Below are 19,997 nucleotides of genomic sequence, written 5' to 3'. Positions count from 1 at the left end.
TAACCAGTCACTGAAAAAGAAATTAAGTGGCACGAGGAGCGTTGGGGAAATGAAAACCGGACGCCCTGTTCTGGAGAAACCCGATAAAGCGGCCAAAGTGAACAAATTGGGCAAAGTGGCGCAAGAAAAATCTGCAGACTCCGAAAAGCCGAAATCAGAGAAAGCTGGCATTGAAAATCTGAATGGACCAAGTTTCGTCCATGGAATTGAAATTTAGTCGACAAAATTCTACCCAGTCGTCGTTGTCGCGTCAGAGTTCTATGAAAGATTTTCTGTCGAAACCACAAGAAGATCCTCTACCCGCGAAATCTCCGAAAGATAGTCTGGTTGTAAAAAAACGCGAAACTTCGCCTTCTCCGAGTAGTGAAACGAAGGTTGCTGACAAAAGTCCTATTTCACCCGGCGTAACTTCGCATTCTCCTGGGCAGCTGATTCGTGTAATGGAAAACGGGAAGCTGAAGACATGGGCGACAGTTACTAAAGATGGCGAGTACAAACCGGTTCATTTTGTGCCTATTGGAGAGGATAACGATACTAAACCGGATGGATCTTCCTCCAGCAAAGCAATCATCATTGAGTAAACGCGATCATTGCTTTCAGTCTTGTGTAAGTCTTTTCAGTTTTGATGTGATTGCATGGCAGTCAGTAATATTATCTAGATTGTTATGTTCGATTAATTTCTGCAGCCAAAGTAAATTTTGCGCACTAGAGACACTGTTGTCTGTTACTGACGAATCTTTGTTTGATTTCTTCCAGTGCAGTGTATATTAACAAACAAAATCAGAAATATCTTTTCAAAGTAACAAAATCTGAGACTTCGAACGATTCTTGTGCAGTGACACAAAAAAGAGATTTTGTCAAACAAAAACCATTTTAAATAAAAATTTCTCACCAAAATAGAAACTCAAGCAATATACGCCTCACTTCACGGCAAACACGGCACCCCAAAAATAAAATACAACACACCAGAGAACTCATACAAACAGAATACAGCGTTTAAATTAACTACACTTCCACGCCTTGCCGATCTTTGGTAAAGAATTTCTGCGGAGCAAAGACGCGAACTTTGTTGGGGAAATGATGAGGGAATTCGGGCCGCAAGGGCGTGTCAGCCGGCGCCACGGTGTCCACTGCGTTCGCGGAGGCTTCGGGCGAAGCCACTGTGACCGACTGTGCGCTGGCGGACAGTGACCGATGTTCGGTATCAAGATGTTCGGCCTGTGCTTCGGATGCGGAATGACTTTCTCCGCTACGGACGTTTGCTGCCCCTCTGATGGTGGAGCATCATGGGGATGATATAAAGCATCCGATAATGGCACACGATGACCGGTGTCCAAGAAGGAAGCCATGGTTTTTCTATAAAAATCATGTTACCTATATCGATCGGTTCTCATGATGTCATTTACGCTGTTAATGTATCAGATATGGAAATTTAATACAACTTTAAAAACCAGCGTCCATATAATAGCAATTACCTGAAATCTGTTAAATCTTCCGAATGTCCGCGAGTACGTTGAAACTTTTGAATTTCTTTCAAGGTTTTCCGTAGCATACGGTTAACTTTTGAGGTGCGAGGTGTGCCGGGGCCGCTCTGTAAAAAGATGCATGTTCAGCTACTGCACATTAATGCAGACTTCTTGAGCGATTCGGTGTCAATGAATGTGGCGAAACATCAAATTCTAATTCATTCAATTCTTCGAAGTTGCAAACTAAGGAAAATCAAGTTCATGATGAATTTCTCATGCATACACTTACAAGTTAATAATTTCTAAATCGAAGTACATATAATACCTGAACAAAAGCTGCGGCCGTGTTATGCATATAAAAATAGCTCAAAGAAAGCAACTATTACGTCGCACTTTTCAAAAATATTCTTACCGTTTCAAATTTTTGAGGACATGCGGTATCCAGGTCTTTTTCGAGATCAGCAAACCAATCTGGTAGCTCGTTTTCCGAACTGTTCTTTACTTGAATAAGTTTCTCCGCAAGGTTACGCAGACGGCTGACTTCTTCGTTTAGATTCTGCAGTTTAATCTGCGACGCCTACAATTAAAACTAATCGTACACAAATCGGCGAAATCGAACGAGATGAAACACAATTAGACAAAATATACGAAGCTATACGATGGGCAGTACATATACAATTAAAAGATTTGAACGTTATAAGAGGCACGTCGCGAAAATTCCTCTTTACCAATCACAAGGAGAAAAATGAAGCCGTTTCGAAAAGGAATACAGCGCCGTTAACGCGAATTTACGTTTTGCGCACAATGTAGTTTACCGGCAATTCAGATCAGGTGAAATAAGTTCATCCTCTTGCCTTATGAGCATACCGTCTTACATAAAGCTAAATTTAAAAATAGAAAAAACTTGACCCACCTTTAAACTAAGCTCCCATTCCAGCGCCGTCTTTACAGCCACCGGGCGGTGTGTTGAAGAGTGTGCCGATAAAGATGAACCGTTCTTCGTTGGCCGCTTCCAGCGCAAACTTCTGCGCTCCAGTGTATTTCTCGCAAAAGAATCGTCGCCGCTCTTTTGACACGGCACGCAGCTGTCGCTGTCACTGCGGTTCAGCCGGCAGTTGTATATTCTGCACCAATACAAAAAATCCAATTAAAAGATCATTCTAAACAAAATAAACATTCATATATTCCATCCCCTTACCCCGTCTGGTGCGCTTCCGCTCGAATATTCAGAGTATGCGATCGCCGCAAGGCAGCGCCGTTGCTCTTTCCACCCACCGACCAACCGCCCAGCACCGACGCGCCGGATTCCGTATTGGTCTCTTTATCACACAGTTCGCCTAGAGCGTCACCGGAATGTCCATAACCGCTTTCCGCCGCCAGACTCGATGAAGGATGGCCCAAGACGGACAAATCAGAGGATGAATGCGAGTCGGCTGGGATTTGTGAAGTGATCTCGTCTTCCTCACTCGAAACTTCATGCTCCTCCTGCACGTACGAGAACGCTTCGTCACACTTCTTAACACACATATCAACAACTCAAAACTTTTTTCGACACAGTTTATTTTGTTTGAAACTTGTCTTGCTGTTCGTGATTTGAAAACACAACATATAAAGGGACAAACCATATCAGAAACATTTGCGTTAATATTCGATTCTGTCCTTTATAAAACATACATGATATTTCGCTTGCACGTCGAGTGCTCATACTTATTCGTCGATTTACGAATTGTTTCACAAATTATTTTTTTTGCAACATCAATTCACTGGACCGAACTTATTGATGAATTCACACTCGTATGTACGATAATACTCGTATTTAGCCTTCCAAGCACATACATCAAAAACGTCGTAAACTCCAGGCCGCTGGCCGCGCGTTAGGGTGGAGGCTTGTGAGGAGCAAGCCAGCGTCGATTCGTCGCTGCTTTCTTCGCGAATTATCACGGAATTACAGTCACTGCAAGGATGGAGAAGATGAGAATACTCTATTACTCACTGATGTTTGATAAGAGCAAAAAAAGAGGTCCCAATCAGCACATAAACCGAATCAATAACACTTTGTTCGCGCTGCATATGCATTAGGGAGCTATTATGTTCATGATCGCGAAAAAAACGAGCGCCGGCAAGCAAATATATTGATCTCGCACTTCAGAATACTGGAGAATGACAATGAGCTCCGCTTCAAGCACACTGAACACATCAGATCCTACAAGCCGAGTTTACATTTACATACAGAGCGAAAGTCGATCGGCAAAATTATTGACACTATCACATGCACAACGGATAAATTAAAGAAAATCTCCATTTCAATTAAATTATACCATTTTCTAGCATATCCGCGATGAAGTAAAACACCACAGATCAATCTTAAGCATCTATTATCGATCCATCATCCACCTGCTTACTGAGCTATCAACAATTGTGGTTGAAAAGCCTATCCTATTTAGATCAGAAAAATAAATTAGCGCTATAGTGCGGATTACAATTTCAAAATCAAAATATGTAATTATTCCAGTAACTGAATTTCAAATTTCGAATCTGTTTTCAGTATTTTGACTGCTTATATCAACATGGGAAGCAAATAAAATAAATACTTGTATTAACCATAATTATTATTGTAAAAACCGGTACAATCGCATTTCTGTTTGAAATCAGAAAGCCTTTTTTGCTCGTGCAGCAAAAAAGCTTATCGCAGCCGTTTACCTGTCAGTTTTACCCCCATCCAGATGATCCTCGGCATCACACTCCACTCGTGCTGTCGACAGCGATGAGCTGGCTAATAAACTGGAAATGAATGATGTTTCCGTATCCCGGATCTTCAACAGCTGCAAATCCCGGCTCAGCGACAACTTATCCGGCTGTCTATCAGTCTTGACCACGCTAAACCACTTGGTTAAGCTGCTTATCTCCGAGTATTCAGCCAGACCGATCAGAGAATTCCCCTGCACAGCGAACAAATTCGTTAATTTTCCTTGATCGCACATTACTTTATCCCATTTACACGAAAGGCCCACTCACCAAACATTCAGCAGCACCGCTGGGAATTTGAGTTGCCCATACACTGACATCTAGCGTCTTCGTTGGCAACACATTCGGCCGCAAAGGGCACTGAAAGACCTCAACAAAGCCCAAATTGCCGGCTAATGGATGCTGCTTGCTGGCGAACGCATCACAGCTAGAGCCGTCAGGTGGTAACACCGACACGCGAATACCAATCTATCAATCGAACAATAAGCTCAATCAAAGTTCACATACTTGTCAAATCCATGCAAAAAGCTATGAAGCGCACCTGAGAGTTTGATGGAGGATCCAGGGCGAAAATGTTGGTTAATTTTTCCAGACCGATATTCAGGATGCCGTCACGTTTCCCATACCACAGGCGAATCAACAGCTGCGTTGTGGATATCCGTTCAGTGCGCATTTCCGTTAACACTGATGTTCCTTCATACACGCCACTATCACCAGTTACCTGAAGAAATACGATACGGAAGATCAGTTTAATGTTGCGGCATTTATTACATCCTTTTGCCTATAAACTCTCACTTCTCTGCAATTCAATCGGCAAATATTTTCCTGCTATTATAATGAACTCCATTTTCCTGTTATTTCCATTTTTGCAAACATTTTCCTGTTATTATATTTATTTTCCCGTCAAAAAAGTGGTAATATAACGATGGAATGCAGCTAAAGACGTTCATACCACATAATTTCTAAATGGAAATCGGTGTTGTCCATTATTGTTAATTTTGTCAATCAATCGTACCGATTCGGACGATCTATTCCGGAACTGGCTATCAAAGGGTGTGGGAGCACTTTCCGAGTTCCCCATTTCACAGATCGGACTCAATGCCGGCTCATTCGGTCTTGTTATGGGAGGATCGTAAAGGTCGTTGCCACTGCGATAGTAACAAAAAATTAAAACTCACCTAATTCACAAAACCAAAAGCAAAGGGAAACTCTTTACTCTCATAAAAAATTAAAAAAATGGTACACTGAAAGTATGAGCTGCCAATACCTGCTAGGGAGATAATTTTCATAACGAGGGGTGTGTTCCCGTACGTTGAAACAGTGGGATTGCCCATATGACTGGTAGCCCATATCGTCCACGTTGGGCTGCAACGGGGGTTTTGTTGTACACAGATGGCATCGTTCGTGTAGGGCGAACCCAGCAGTAGGTGTACTTAATGGGGCCCCATTCGTAAACTGAACTGGTCTATTGTTCTGCTCCAGCATCTGCCTATCATGCGGCAACCATTCGTATCCGTTGCAAACTATACACTGCGTCGATTGACATACTGGACGCGATGCACCGGCATCCAAATGATGACCCGCAATCTAAATCAAATACAACTGGACATAAAATACAGTGAAGTCATGATAATTATATTGCAGAACTGTGCGACTGATTTCTTCACACACAAGGAAAGCAAAATTCATAAGCTAGGATGTATGGTGCCATATTTTCTGGGTAAATATATTTTAGAAAATTCGTATGACAAGAAAATTTGATTCATAAAGGACTGGTTAGTATACGGTGCGTACACGATACTGCGGCTGCATCTTTTGCGTTTCTTCGAAGAACTCGTCAAATGACTGCAAACTGGAACTCTGGCTCAGCAGCCTTTCCACCCGTTTTTGCAAATCCAGCATGTTGACAGCAGGAAGAACAGCCGGACGCAGAAGATCCAACGAACCCGTCGAGCCCAGACTGCCTGTGGATACGGTGCTTCCACTAAGCGAACCCCGACTGGATGCCGAGGAAATAGACAGAGTACTTGTGGACAAACTGCAAAACACCAACTTCAGCCAAATGCTTCCGAAAAAAACCCCGTTCAACTTTTTTTAATTCGACCATTACTCTACTGTAAAAATAACATTCTTCTCGCTCAATTGAGCATGTTTGCTACATTTCATCTGATGCGCAACTGCATTTTTGAAAAGAAATATTTATTCATCGTTTTGATACAGTATGGGTACAACAGCATTAGCTAAACAAAAACTGTATCAACAATGGCATTTTTGTACCTCCGCAACTCGGATTCAAGTGAGGCCTGACGACGCATAACATCACGCAACCGTAAGACGAGATTGTCCCGTTCTTCCCTCAGACGGAACCTATAGGAGTAGACATGATCAATGAAGCGAAATATTGACCAATCTCAGTGTGTATCAGATTGATTTCGATACAAAACAAGCAACACACCGCATGGCTAAAGATCTGTTTGCCAGATCGGACGACGAGCGCAGGTCACGTTTCAGAATGTTGATGTCTTGCTGGATACGGGTAATTCCATCTGTGGAACGTCCGGTTGGGTGAATACTGCACATTTCGCGCAACAGGTGTTCTTTTTCTTGTATCAGCACCACCCTATAAAAAGACATATCGACAAATTCATTTATAACGAAGGAAAGCGCTTATTACCGATCATAATCAGCTTCGATGTCGCTGGTGGAGGCCTGCTTTTGGATTTGGGCTAATCGGTGTTGCAGTTCACTAACTTGTTTTCGCGTTTCATCATACTCTAGTCTGCGACGGGCCAATTCGGCGATTCGTACCCCAGAACTCACTCCCAGCTGCAAAGAAAAACAAACATGAGTTTCTTCTAATTTTGTTATTGTTCGTAGAGAATTCATCTCAACGCTTCAACTAAAACTGAATAATAAAGAATCTATTCTTTCAAAAAAATCAATATGCAACTTTATACATTTGTGAACAACTGAGCAAAAAACCGAAATACTAACATCGCCCGTAACGTCCGTCTGAGATGCTGCAGACATTCTCTCTTGGGGTAAATGCAAATACGACAGATCAGGTGATGTCTGGATATCGCGAGCCAACAAAATCTCATCCTTCAGTTGAGCCAGGGAAGCGATGAGATCTTGCTTCTGCTGCTCCCCACACAATAATGAATACTGTATTCTTTTCAGCTCAGACAGAACAGCCTGTGCCTCTTCAATACTATACGCTGTGCCGCCAGGATTCTCTTGGAATTTCTGTTCCACTCTACAATTCATAACGTACCAAATATGCCCACTTGTGCGTCATGTGTCACATTATGGATACACATACTGCGCAAGAGAGGATAGACCACGTTCTTTGATTTGCACTTCCGTCTGGATCTGACGCAGTTCACGTTTGAGCCGTTCCACGCGCGACTTGGCCGACATTATGTCAGCGCGCAACAATTCAACATCGTACCGTGTACCGCCACTCGAGATTGTCGAACAGACTGGAAAAGGAATGTTTGTTTTCATTAGTCGGCGTTTAAGAGATTTATAAATTACTCATTGCACACTGGCTCTTACGGCTTTGTTTAGATCCCCCCAAATGGCGCAAGGTGTTGTTAAGGTGGACGAAATCATCTTGCGCGATCTGCAGGCGCTGCTGTTTGATGCCATAGATTTCGCGTTTCGCCTGCAATGATCCATCATTATTGCGCATAGTGAATGCAAGCAAACAAGAAGCACGTGTGGAAGTAATGTAAAATCAGCACCGTCGAAAAAATATGAATCTTTTACAACAAAAATTCACAAAAACAGGTTCCTACTTTCTACAAATTCCGAAAAGAGAACAAAAAGAATGATAACTATGGTAGATATCACTTACTAGGTTATCAGAACTTGGAACGTAAAAGTGTATTAAAAGATCAACTCAGAAAATCACCCTTAAGATTCACCAACAGTGATACCATTAATTTTATTATATTATGCGAAATGCTTGGCGTGTAAAGTGTGCCCAAGCTTGTATACTTTTCTACACTACAGACGAACCTCTAAATCATTCTGGGCGGTTCGTAAATAGTCTTGAAGCATTTCTTTTTGCATGCTCCGATATTTCGCCCGCGGATCGTCGAAATGGTTAGCTTCTGTAAAGATAAACCTTGCGTTAGAGACAGTATTGCTAAATTTAATTATTAATCGACACTCCTAAATTTCAAGTACACAAATCACTATACAATTTTAATACGAACTATACGAGTACCATTCACCTTCTACAACACTGATACTCGCAAATTAGTAATTATTCAACCAAACAATTCATAAAATTTAATATAACTGAAAGGTAAGATTCAGGAAAGGCCTCACATAACGGATATTCATGATACAGTATAATTATAAACAAGGTCACTACAAAAGCCCCACGCACTAGTATTGTGGTCAATGTAATAAACACCGAGTTGAGGATGAAATGCCCTTTCCCATCCAGCGGGTAGTTCGTCGCCAGTGCATTCCGAAAACGACTGCGGTTTCACTTGCCTGGAAATAAAAACGTAATCCATTCAGAAAAGTAATACTCTCGCACTTACAAATTTTCTAATCAATTTGAAATGAAAAATACAATACGTTAATCAAAATTATTAGCTTAAATTAAGTAACCCTCCAGCCCCAGTGAGACTATTCTTCTCACATCCGTGTAACTCTTCAGTAAAGCACTCTTGCTCGCAGGATGACAAAGATAAATTGCATTCTTACGGCTCTTAAACAAACCACAGATTAAGAAGGCGTTTTTCAAAACACACTCTTGTCGCTATACTTAATGGAATATTTGTATCTAACTGCAACTATGACCTGCTTGGCGCCAAATTCGCATGATAGATAAAAGATCCAAACCGAAACACGTTTTGCCACGCTGAAGGTTTTAGCACAGGCGAAGGAAACCCCATGGGCTGCGCATTAGATGCGCCAAATAATTTCCAGTACAACATCGCTGAATTATCAGTGCTCTAAACTTAATAAAAGACGCTACACACTGCATGCCAGGAGTTAGAGCAGGAAAGCTCACCGGAAAAAGAATCATTTAAACGCTATAATTACTTAATTGCTCGCATAAATCTTGGTAAATTTTGTCAGCCGTGTAGACCGTATCCATACTTACTCCGACAATTCAAGCGACCCCCGAACACACCCTTTACAGCAATTCCAAAACGATAGTCGTATTTCAATTATTATAAGCGTTCAGGCCGGTTGCAAGCAACACAATAGGCAAAATTATAGATTGTAACCATCTTGAAATCGCTCTATAGCATATCGCTAGGAACAAACAATAATATAAAGTTACTAAAAACGGTAAGCATTAACCAACATAAAACCTGAAGCACCTATTAGTATTAGCAATATAAAAGGCTACATACACGATGCTACCGTGTTGGCTAACCTACGAAATATTACTGTTTCAGCAGTTTAATATTGTATACGATCTGCAAACTAGTAGAATAGCAGTCACAAATCTTCTGCGATTTTCTTCGCTATTGTAAAATTTCTGGATGGTTGAAATGATGGCATTCTCAAGTTGCAGTCAGAAGACTAAGTAAATTCAAAACACCGCGGAGTACAGCAATGCCACAAACAAGAACATCGGCAAAACCAAAGAAACGTCGGTGCGCTTTGGCTATGCGTCTTATCCATGGTGGCTATGCGTTAAGAACAACTCTACTACGCCTACTGCAAGTGCAAAAAATCAGTCTTACCCTTCTCGAAATCGGTATGCGGCGGCAAATATTTCGCACAGTCAACGAACGATTTCTTCTTCCGGCGCAATACCTTCATGCCTGACTAATTACCCATTATACCGAAAACCACAGCAATACCATAAAGGTAAATACATATCTGAAGGTGGTTATGGCTATCAAGCACATTCCATTCCTTCATTATTTTCAATCAAGCACATCGTCGATGCAATGCGAATGCAGCTGTCACTATTTGCACAACGAACATTCCTTAATGCAAGATGCAAGGGACTGAAAAACATTAACAAGAAACAGACATTTAAACTTCAGTGCCTACACAGTGTCTACTTATGCTGAAAGAAGCACATAATCAGATAATTATAATTAATACGAAATTGTTCAAAGCCTTTCAAACTTATCACTGGTATTCTCTTTCGTTGTCAACCACCGCTGGCCATCTCATTAATTATATATTCACGCTAATAATATACACTCATTAGCAAAATGAGCGAATCGCTTAATCAAGAACTGTAAACCTATAAGCGACTAGAAATGGCTTTTACGTTCCAAAAAATGCATGGAATTCGCTACAACCAAGTAAAATGTTAGATTATAAATCACTGCAAAAAGTGAAAAAACGCACATTCACTAGCACAGCAGCCGTAGGTAAGTATCAACAGTATTCAAGGTGACTTCTTAATGTTGCTAATAGTTCATACCCAGTAAAATATTGATACTCAAGAAAACAAAATATGCAAAATCAGCAGTAAGTGGAGTAGCAATCCTTCAACGATGTAGCAAAAATGACCGAAAAACTGAGAGCACAAAGGTGATTCTTTAAAGTTTCAGCAGGCGCATTAATCCTGCCAAGGTGGATCCACATTGATACTGCCATTGTTTTCCACAGCAGCCAGTTGCCGCTCGATAGGTGAAAAATGTATAATGTAATTAAAAACTAAAACTGATTAGAAAATCACCACACCGTCACACCCAGATGTCCCATGCATTTTTATAAGCGTAGAAATACATCAATTTATTTACGTACTTTCCCGGGTGCCACACCTTTTCATGTACCGCACATACTAATATATTAAATTCACTGTCGCAACCCACTCACATACATAAAACTTGAATAGTAATTAAAAATTTCGGGCAGGTCGACAGTGTATGTGATGTGCTTCTTATGGTAGCCGTAGCACTACTCAACAAAGCCCGCTATTGAACAGTTCCTCATTTTACTAAAATTAAGCTAACATCTGCAATGCGCACCACATTCAAAACTGCGTGGTGCAGGCCATGTGTTTAATTTTCAGGCAAGCTTGCAAGGAACGGGTTAAAATCTATCATAACTATAAACGCAAAGCCAAAGTCGTTACCAAAACTCATCATTCCTCAGCACCGGGACTAGCAAAAAATAAAAAGTACACAGCAAAGTGTTCATTGTCAGAAAAGACTCCAGTTAATAAAATGCAATAATGCAGGCAAATGCAACAACAAGTGCTTCTTTCCAAAAAGCAAAACTGCAAAGAAGGGACGCATTTCCTAGTTTTACTCTACTCGTACCAGTTAAGGCTACAACATCCGCTGTGGTTATCGTTACTGTAACAATCAAAATTAATATGGTTCAGCTAAATCAGGTAATTAATTAATTTGTGTTGAGATTCTATTGCGGCAAATGCCGGTAGCGTACAATGTTAGGTAGTCGCAATTGATATAACAGGCAGTACATTAAAAATAAATTTTAATGACAGCTGCGGGAACGTCCATCAGCCGCTCCAAGTATAGGAAACATACCGAAAGCAAGTACATATTGTGCAAACTTCTTTTCACTTGCGGTGTACGACACCGAAATTTAGATTTTACACCTCAAGGAAAATACCACAAAACATGTTTGGCGTTTTGCAAAATGATCAATCGAAAATACTCCGTCTCATTACAAGAAAGTTTATCGCATTTTACGATGCGCCGCTTTACGGTGGTCCTCTGAACAATGTATGAATGCTGCGAGGAAAAAGCGTTCTGTTCACTGACACAACGGCCTGTCTAAATTATTGATGTGTAAATATTTGTCGAAAATAATTAAGCTGAACGTACTATTACTGTACCATAGTCAGGCTGTTCAAGGCTATAAAATATGTAGTCGTCCAACATACCAAACCGACGTGGACGACGTTGCAAAATCATATCACGGGTTAAGTTTACAGCAAACACTAAAATGTGATGGATTCGCATATTCTACCACCATAAAATTTCCATACCATCATCAATGCGGTCAAAATACGTTGCAACATGCACCTGCCAGGTTTTTATTATTCGATGACGAAAAGAAAAATTACGGAAGGAATGTCTGGTATTTACAATCACTGAGTGAACAAGAAACTAAATAAATGCGGTTTCTGCAAAGTCCCTGCGTTAACTTCAAAATATTTACTAACCAACGCATTTTCAAGTTATTATCATTATTAATACCAAATCACCCGTAAGTTATGAAATCCTTAACGAACTGACGAAAATTCTGTTACCCCTAAATATACATACATGATACAGACGTAACGCACACAACTTAGAAAGGTAATTCTAAATGGAAGGTCGGTTTCGTATAACAACAGCTAGCTTTCGTTTAAAACATCAAATTTCACAACAAACCACTCCCGTAAGTCCAGCTGGTATCCGTAACCCAGCATGTGAGATACTTCTACAAATACATCATTTTGCCTTAGTGTCTTAGGAAACGTGTATGAGCAAAATCGACCACTAAAATATTAAGATTAACCAGACAACATTAATGGCATTGCCAAAAAATCATGAGTGTTCAATGATACGAGTAATAAAATTTTTAATGACAGTACCCGATCAATCAGACCACGAAAATTTTTTCAATTCTTCGGCAACAGAAAGAACTGATATTACTGCTGCTATGCACTCAGGATGCAGTAATCGAATTACTATATCAGGTAGGTTAATCAAATAGTCTGGTCCAAGTACAGATCAGGTCAAAGTCCATTACTGCAATATTTTATATTTCTCCATATACTGAACGTCTCAGTTTCCCATCAATAACAATTAATTTTACAATCCTGTTTGCAATATTTCAATCGGATTTTTGTAATTATGCTCCAAAAAAATAACTACCTATGTAACAGTGTAACAATGAAAAACTTTTGTAGCTATGTTCCGATTTTCTCCAAAACAATAATTGCGAAATTAATCGGAATACTTTTCAGGAAGGGAAAACAATATCACAAGCATGCGATAAGAATGCTCGGAGTTTCATGACTCTACAGAAGTTCCGTTTACAATCAGAAGCGCTAATTATAGAACAATAAAAGCATACATTCCAATCGTTTCGCAATATTTCTCGCATAACCAGTCAGTAGCCACACTGCGGCGCTGCGTACGAAATCCTCAATTGTACGACGTACGAAGCGCGCCTATGCAAATAGCCAGAGGCTAATTCCGCATCAGCAGCATGCACAAGAGATCGTCACATAACTCTCAAACAGTAGCGAAGAGGAATGCTCACTATTTTTCGTACCTACAGTGATTCTACTCTCTTGAATATTCGCCGGTCTCGCATTCCTTTCCCTCGAAGTAATGTAGCTGCAAACAGTTATCATCTGTCTGTCGTCTTCGTTCTTTGGTCAGCATACCACATCAGAAGCGGTGTAATTTCTTGTCGCTGACGATTTGTTCACCGTTTACACTAAATCGGCTTATTATTATCACCTCCCACAATTTTTCATATTATGATTTCTATAGCGAAGTACTAGTATGTACCATCTGGCATCCGTTGCAGGCGAAATAAAATCGCTCCTTAACGTGCGGCATTTGTTGACATTAGTGGTCAAGCTACAAACATATCGATGAAATGCAATTATAATTTCTAAAGCGAACGTACCGGATAGTACAGAAAGAGTAGGGTTGCAAAAACAGTTTTCTTGCTACATTCTTGTGAGACAAGAATGCGGGTATGCAGGTACTTGTGCAAGAAACGCGCTGGTAAACAATTCGCGCAAATATTTTACCTCCTTCAGACAAAATCCCACATGAATTCAAAGCATTCAGTACAACTATACAATTTTGTACAGAAATAAAAATTTAATTAAACGGTACCAAAGTAACCGCAACATTATTGTTTCAGTTCATTTTGTTTGCTGCGCTTTAGCCTAAACAAAAATAAAAATCTGGGCGTGTAAACAGAAGTACCGTCATCCAAATATGCTTCAAAAATGTTTAAAAAATGCCGACCGCGACAAAGTCATAGCTCAAACAGGTAGTAATACAACATGAACCAAAGATTTTACAATTTGCTTACAGATTGCTAATCACAGCAAAAACACTTGGAAAATCAGTATCTTCTTAAAAAATCGAGAGATCAAGCAAAAGACCAAACATACTTAAAATCGCAAACGCTTGAAGATAGTCAACGCTTAAAATCTCGAAATGATCATTTAACCATGATAATACTACTTTGTATACATAAAACCGAAGCAGGTTTTTTAAACTGTTGCATGAGCGGTAAACTGCATGACCCCAAAATTGTTTTTCAATTCCAGATTATATGATCACGGCAAAGACATTACCAGTACTCGTACAGCAGCAACAAATTAACTGAGTTTACAACAATGGATCTATGACCAAAGCAATAAAACAGCTCGTGATGCAACAGCGCGATTAGCATAGACAATTTTTTAAACAAATATGACATAAACGGATTCCGTCTGCCGCATATTAATACGCACTTCCGCAGGACAATGTGCACATATGTAATGCGAGCACTCTACGCAGTCTATGCCGTACCGACGCCCTCAATATGACAATCGGCACAAAGCCGCATTTCTTCCGAAAAAAATTCCCCTGATAACCGCTATCACCCTGGCATTCTTCTGGCCAGTGCCGTGTTGCACACCTCGCTACAAACAGGCTCTTGAAAAATAAAGTCATAGCCGTAGAATCAAGAATGTGAGCTGCAGTTCCGTTGCGTATGAGTGCAACATGGCTGAAAAGATGCCCAAACTTGACGACGACAGCGCATTCCTTTCTAATTATTCGCTCAACACTGCATTCCTCAGCCAAAGACTCTTATCTTCCTTGTGTTTAACACATACATTATGCCACATACGAGCAGATAAGATTTCTCATGCTTTTACAATCCACATCACGGAAACAAAATTTGTAAAGTAAACCAGCGCCAAATATACCAGACATAATGGCGCATGTTGACTGCTGCAATTAAAAACGACCTCAAAGCAATTAAAAAAATAAGATACCGTAATACCGGTCAAAAACGAAATGTACGAAATTCCATAAAAGATCTTATAATCATGTCTTTACGATAATTATATGAACGCTTATTATTACAAACACATAGATTAACCGACATCTGAAAGAAAACAAATAAGCTTTTCAATTTCAGTCTGATAATTAAAAAGTAGCCTATTATGCTGCTGCCATCGCTCTCTTGTAGATGTCTTATGGTTAGTTATAAATATTAGTTATGCTGATCAAAACTTGGAGTGCGCACTCGTATCCATTGCTCCAAGGCCAATTATAGCTATGCAAGCACTTACAAACAACACAAATTCCAGTAAAAGGTATAACAACTACTAAAACAGTCCAATTTAAAAGAAAATATCTTTTTAAGAAATTACAATCGCTCAGTCACGCTACAATCTCTAACCGTTCTCTGGGATCAATCCAAGTAGTGATCTTATTAACATGATCGATATAGAACGGCTTCCCATCGACATCCCTCCCGACACTCCAGCCGGCTGGCATTGTGTCCTGCCTGTGCTCCTGCTCGCCGGGACATTTGTCCAACTGCTGGCTGGACATTGCACATGGATCAGTTCAAACGCCAGGCATTCTTCTCAATCATAAAATTCCAATTTTAATCCAGCGATTGTGCACAGAGAACCCCCCATGTTAAAGCCATATAATCGTAATCCGCATCAGCATGATTATTCGTATAACCATATGCCATACGGGTTACACTGAGATCGTGAGAATGATGGACAGTATGATTAAAGAGAGATAAATATGGTCGACATTTGATATATAATTCTGGATCTCGATGTCGCATCACTACCGTTCTTCAACAACTAGCATCTTTGAAATGTGCTTTTATTACCAGTATGGAATTCAACGTGCAAGTGATTATTTCAGTAAATACATGCCTTTCCTCGCTACACACCGACGTTTCACAAATCACACACAGACACGGACTGCTCAGTGTCAGCAGCACACTAATCGTAGCCCCGCCCACGACCAAATACCTGTTTCGTTGGTCACTCTGTCTTCAGTTCGACCTAACCAAATCAGCACGTTTTAACTTTTCCAAATTCGACTGCTGGCAAAAAAATTCGCATGCCGGATTGAAATATGTTATTCCACCGCTACCGATAATTACTACGCACATCCGTAATTAATCCGTACAGGCTCTTTGTAATGTAAAAAGCGCAAAAGAACGCAGCAAGCCACCAACAACAGCGTCTGGTTAGTGCATTTGTTTTGTTTCACAGAGCAATTATTTCGTATCTGTATCATCTGTATTTGTATCCTCGTATCTACAATAATTGCAGATCTATATGAAACAAATAGCATATTCAAATAAAGTTAATGTATTTCCGTTTTTCGTAAGTTATTATTTTGGATGATTTTATGCTATCTTCTCCAACTGCATATACATCATTGAACATTCCCAAAAAACCAATATGAAGTGATGAAAACGTCTCAAGTGTCCTGAGCAAGCATGTTGTAGTCAAATCCGTTGGAAACCGCACCAACTTTCACTGTTGTACCGTGTACGCCAAAGATGCTGTCCTTCCTTACTTTTCACCAGAATTTAGTAGTACTTATACAAAAGTAAAAGTCATAATTCGCTAAAATCAAAAATAAATTTTAGTATTGAGTACAATGATGAATGATTCTAGCAAAGAATGATTCGAGCAAAGCCTAGAATGATTCTAGCAAAGCCTTCGGCCCACGGGGAACATAACTCACACTTCAACTTCATTTAATTCCATTAAGTGATAAACAACTGCCTATCTGCAAATCACTTCTTTCAATAAATACACATTCATATCGAAACGATATCTCTGATTCGAATGTTTAATGACAATCAACATTTGTGCCAAACATTCCTTAGATATAAACTTAAAATGTGTCATATTTTCCGAACACAGTGACTTACATACTGGCAACATTTTAGTCCAGAAACCGGCAGCATAAAATTCCACATATCATCGCTAACGCCGGCGGCTTGTGCCAAACTATAAAGAGGTAGCTAATGCATCGCGGAATTTAAAACAATCTTTAACCTGATTCATACAGAGAAATGCTATTCCAGTTGCACGTCTATATGCAACTTATGCAGGACAAAATTTACGTACGAAAATTTTATCAGCAAATTTACGCAGGAAAATTCATTCACTGATAAAAAATTTACCTCAAAAGCACTTCGGGATTTCTCATAACTCTCCTGTGTGTGATCCTAACGTCGTGTTCGATCCAACTCAAACTGAACAAATTTCTCGCCTTCGCTTCCATGTACCGTACAGTATAAGTCGTGGTTCCTACAAACGACAAAATTTGGTTTTCTTGCACAGTTCATGAAAATTTGCGAAAATTAAACGAATAATCCATCAAATTTTACGTGAAGCTTAAACGATGTCGTCCTTCAGTCCCAGTTTCCTGAAAGAACCGCATCAAACCTTCGAATACAGTCAGCAGTTCTTCTTCGTCGTCAGGAAGACTGAGAAAATGCCGGTAGCTCAGATCAAAGGTAAATACTTTTCGGTCCTATACCAAAATAAATTTTAATAAAAACCTTGTGAACATTAACTCGATTTGCTTTTCTCACCAGAACGGCTAACCTGCAAGTTTTTCGCGCGCATATCTCTCGTAACCCTTTCGGACTGGGAAAAGAGATAGTCAACTGCAGCGGCATTTAGGATTTCCAGAAAAGGCAACGTTTTCTGCAGCTATGCGTAGAAAACGAAGTACCGTAAATCAATGCGGAAAACCAACGTCTGCTATCCTTATTGCTCAATGATCAACAAATAAAAATAAATCCATTATATTAAAGTGGACAACTGACCATGAAAATTATATTAGAGAACGCGCTTGGCATACTGCACAACAAGAGCACACGGTGATTTACAAATTTCAAAAGCTAAGAAAAGGTCAAAGAAATCTTACCACGTAGGTCACAAATGCATTGTGGCTATGATTTTCAGCGTCTTCGACCAGCAACACCAGTTTCGTGTCGTACAGCCTGAGCACGAGTAAGGACAATCGGATTCGGTCACCTCCATATTTTCCTCCTAAATCTCGCAATTCCCGTTGAACATCGTACTTGTTCGCATGATTTAAAGGAGCTTCCGTTTTGGCATTTTGGTGGCTTTTAATGGATCTCACCGCTCTACGTAGATTATAATCCAGGACGAACATTTCATACTGTTCAACAGGCATGTTGACGGAAAATACACTACACTGCAGATAAATCCCATTTGCATCCACGCTAAGATCTGAGAAAAGAAAATGCACTTCTAAAAAACAGGCAAACACTTTCTGAAATCAAGCTGATACAGATTAACAAATAACATTTTCAAAATAACCTGAACCAGGGAGGCGAGAGGCTGAATCATCCATTAATGCTCCCACCAACATAAGCAAATTATATCCAGGCAAAAACTCTGGGATTTCTTTAGCAATTACATCCGCTCGGTAAATTAAAAGCGCTGCCAGAATTTTTGCCGAGTGCAGGCCTTGTCCGGAGTGGCATTTGTTGAGGCACAATTGGCCCGTCATTTTAATATGTGAAGCTTCCTACAACAGAAAAAAATGTACCTTTCCAGCAGCACCGAAAGCAACGACGGAGAAACCGGCATTAACACAAAATGCTATGTCTCCACGTATACTAGCCATAATCTGATATGCTATTATATTATAATACATTAAAGTAATATCAGATAATCTGCTACATCCTTTCAAAAAATCAGACGAAAACCTAGTTAGCCATGAGGTATCATGCGGCCAGTTATAACTACAACTTAAAATGTTGCATCAAAACTACTGTGCCAATTTAATATTTTATCAGAGTCAACAGTCACTAACTATTATCCGTATTACGAGAGCCAATAATGGACTAACTTATACGAGTATTTGAACTGCATAGTGCTTACCTTAAACACTGCGGAAAAATCCCGGAACAGAGAAAGATCGCTGCAGCGGAGACTACAGATTTTTAAAATGCTTTCCAGAACGATACTGTAAACGTTCACTTCGTTTTCGGCAAGTGAACGAGGCATCTCAACGTAAAAACAGAATGCCCGAACCAAAAATCGAAGGTGTTCTTCCAGCGCAGTCACGATAACCGACTGCGCCATTGCGTCATCCATTTTCCAACCCAAAATAAAGAGGAAACGACTACTGTATTCCTCGAATGCCAGCGTATAACCATCAATGCGCACGTAACGCAACTGGGATTTCAACGACTGTTTCCAAAACGTAAACACACCAATCAGCTGACTGCTCCACGCGCACTGCGCATCCACCGGTGTCTACGAGGTACAGAAGACGATTTCCAGAATAATTAAAAATGTTACACATGTGCAGTTAGTTCATCAAACCGAGCACAAGCTAGTATCTCTGGCTCTGACTAGTAAAGAAAGTTGAGTAATCAAAACAATGAACAATGCTAATCGCTTAACAAATGCGGATCAACCGTCTTACCGTCGGCGTCGGAGGATAGTAATACAGAATACTCCGTAGTGGATCATCCTCTTCCCGCACGACCAAAGTGGGATCTAAAATAAGGAATAAGAGGCCAGAAGCATCCATTATGCACTCAGAAACAATCAAAAACTGCAAGTTTCGCACCGAGTCGGAGTACCAAATTCGAGATCTTCCATACAAAATATTTGTAATTACATATTTGGAGAGAAACTAAATCAGTTCAGAACTTCAGATAACATCAATAAATCATAACACTACAGTACTTATGTCCTGTGATTTACAAGCGTTGTGACCGCCTGAGGTGGCACGTACATTAAACCCTCCTCACATCTGGATTCTGCTGCTCCTA

The 19,997-nt window shown here is 40.1% G+C and overlaps 2 protein-coding genes across 3 annotated transcripts; both read right to left on the bottom strand.

Moving 5' to 3' along the window:
- Positions 1-700: 700 nt before the first annotated feature.
- Positions 701-16,182, bottom strand: LOC129583956 (protein KIBRA-like). The gene is made up of 21 exons (XM_055476017.1): positions 15,591-16,182; positions 8,611-8,720; positions 8,235-8,329; positions 7,770-7,878; positions 7,534-7,693; positions 7,206-7,467; positions 6,886-7,037; positions 6,667-6,831; positions 6,489-6,578; positions 6,006-6,249; positions 5,479-5,798; positions 5,227-5,359; positions 4,753-4,932; positions 4,482-4,679; positions 4,167-4,405; positions 3,303-3,420; positions 2,665-2,951; positions 2,380-2,590; positions 1,879-2,043; positions 1,476-1,591; positions 701-1,356 (listed from the first exon to the last, which is right to left on the bottom strand). Exons 1-21 carry the CDS (start codon positions 15,743-15,745, stop codon positions 1,002-1,004), a joined length of 3,864 nt encoding a protein of 1,287 aa, XP_055331992.1. The 5' UTR covers positions 15,746-16,182; the 3' UTR covers positions 701-1,001.
- Positions 13,470-19,859, bottom strand: LOC129583958 (uncharacterized). Of its 2 annotated transcripts, XR_008689834.1 has the most exons (10): positions 19,646-19,859; positions 19,096-19,473; positions 18,529-18,739; positions 18,110-18,438; positions 17,785-17,892; positions 17,565-17,710; positions 17,358-17,484; positions 17,103-17,181; positions 13,688-13,759; positions 13,470-13,613 (listed from the first exon to the last, which is right to left on the bottom strand). XR_008689834.1 is itself a non-coding variant. In XM_055476019.1 (8 exons), the coding sequence occupies exons 1-7, from the start codon at positions 19,751-19,753 to the stop codon at positions 17,403-17,405; spliced, it is 1,362 nt and encodes a 453-aa protein (XP_055331994.1). In that variant the 5' UTR covers positions 19,754-19,859; the 3' UTR covers positions 15,033-15,136; positions 17,358-17,402. The 2 variants fall into 2 exon arrangements, 1 of the variants encoding a protein (XP_055331994.1); XM_055476019.1 differs by lacking the exons at positions 13,470-13,613; positions 13,688-13,759; positions 17,103-17,181 and adding an exon at positions 15,033-15,136.
- Positions 19,860-19,997: the final 138 nt, after the last annotated feature.

The sequence above is a fragment of the Paramacrobiotus metropolitanus genome, unplaced genomic scaffold (genome assembly GCF_019649055.1).
Source record: "Paramacrobiotus metropolitanus isolate TYO unplaced genomic scaffold, Prichtersi_v1.0 Parri_scaffold0000012, whole genome shotgun sequence".
Classification (NCBI taxonomy): domain Eukaryota; kingdom Metazoa; phylum Tardigrada; class Eutardigrada; order Parachela; family Macrobiotidae; genus Paramacrobiotus; species Paramacrobiotus metropolitanus.
Note: the sequence above shows the minus strand (reverse complement) of the source record. Positions and strands in the feature narration are given on the sequence as shown.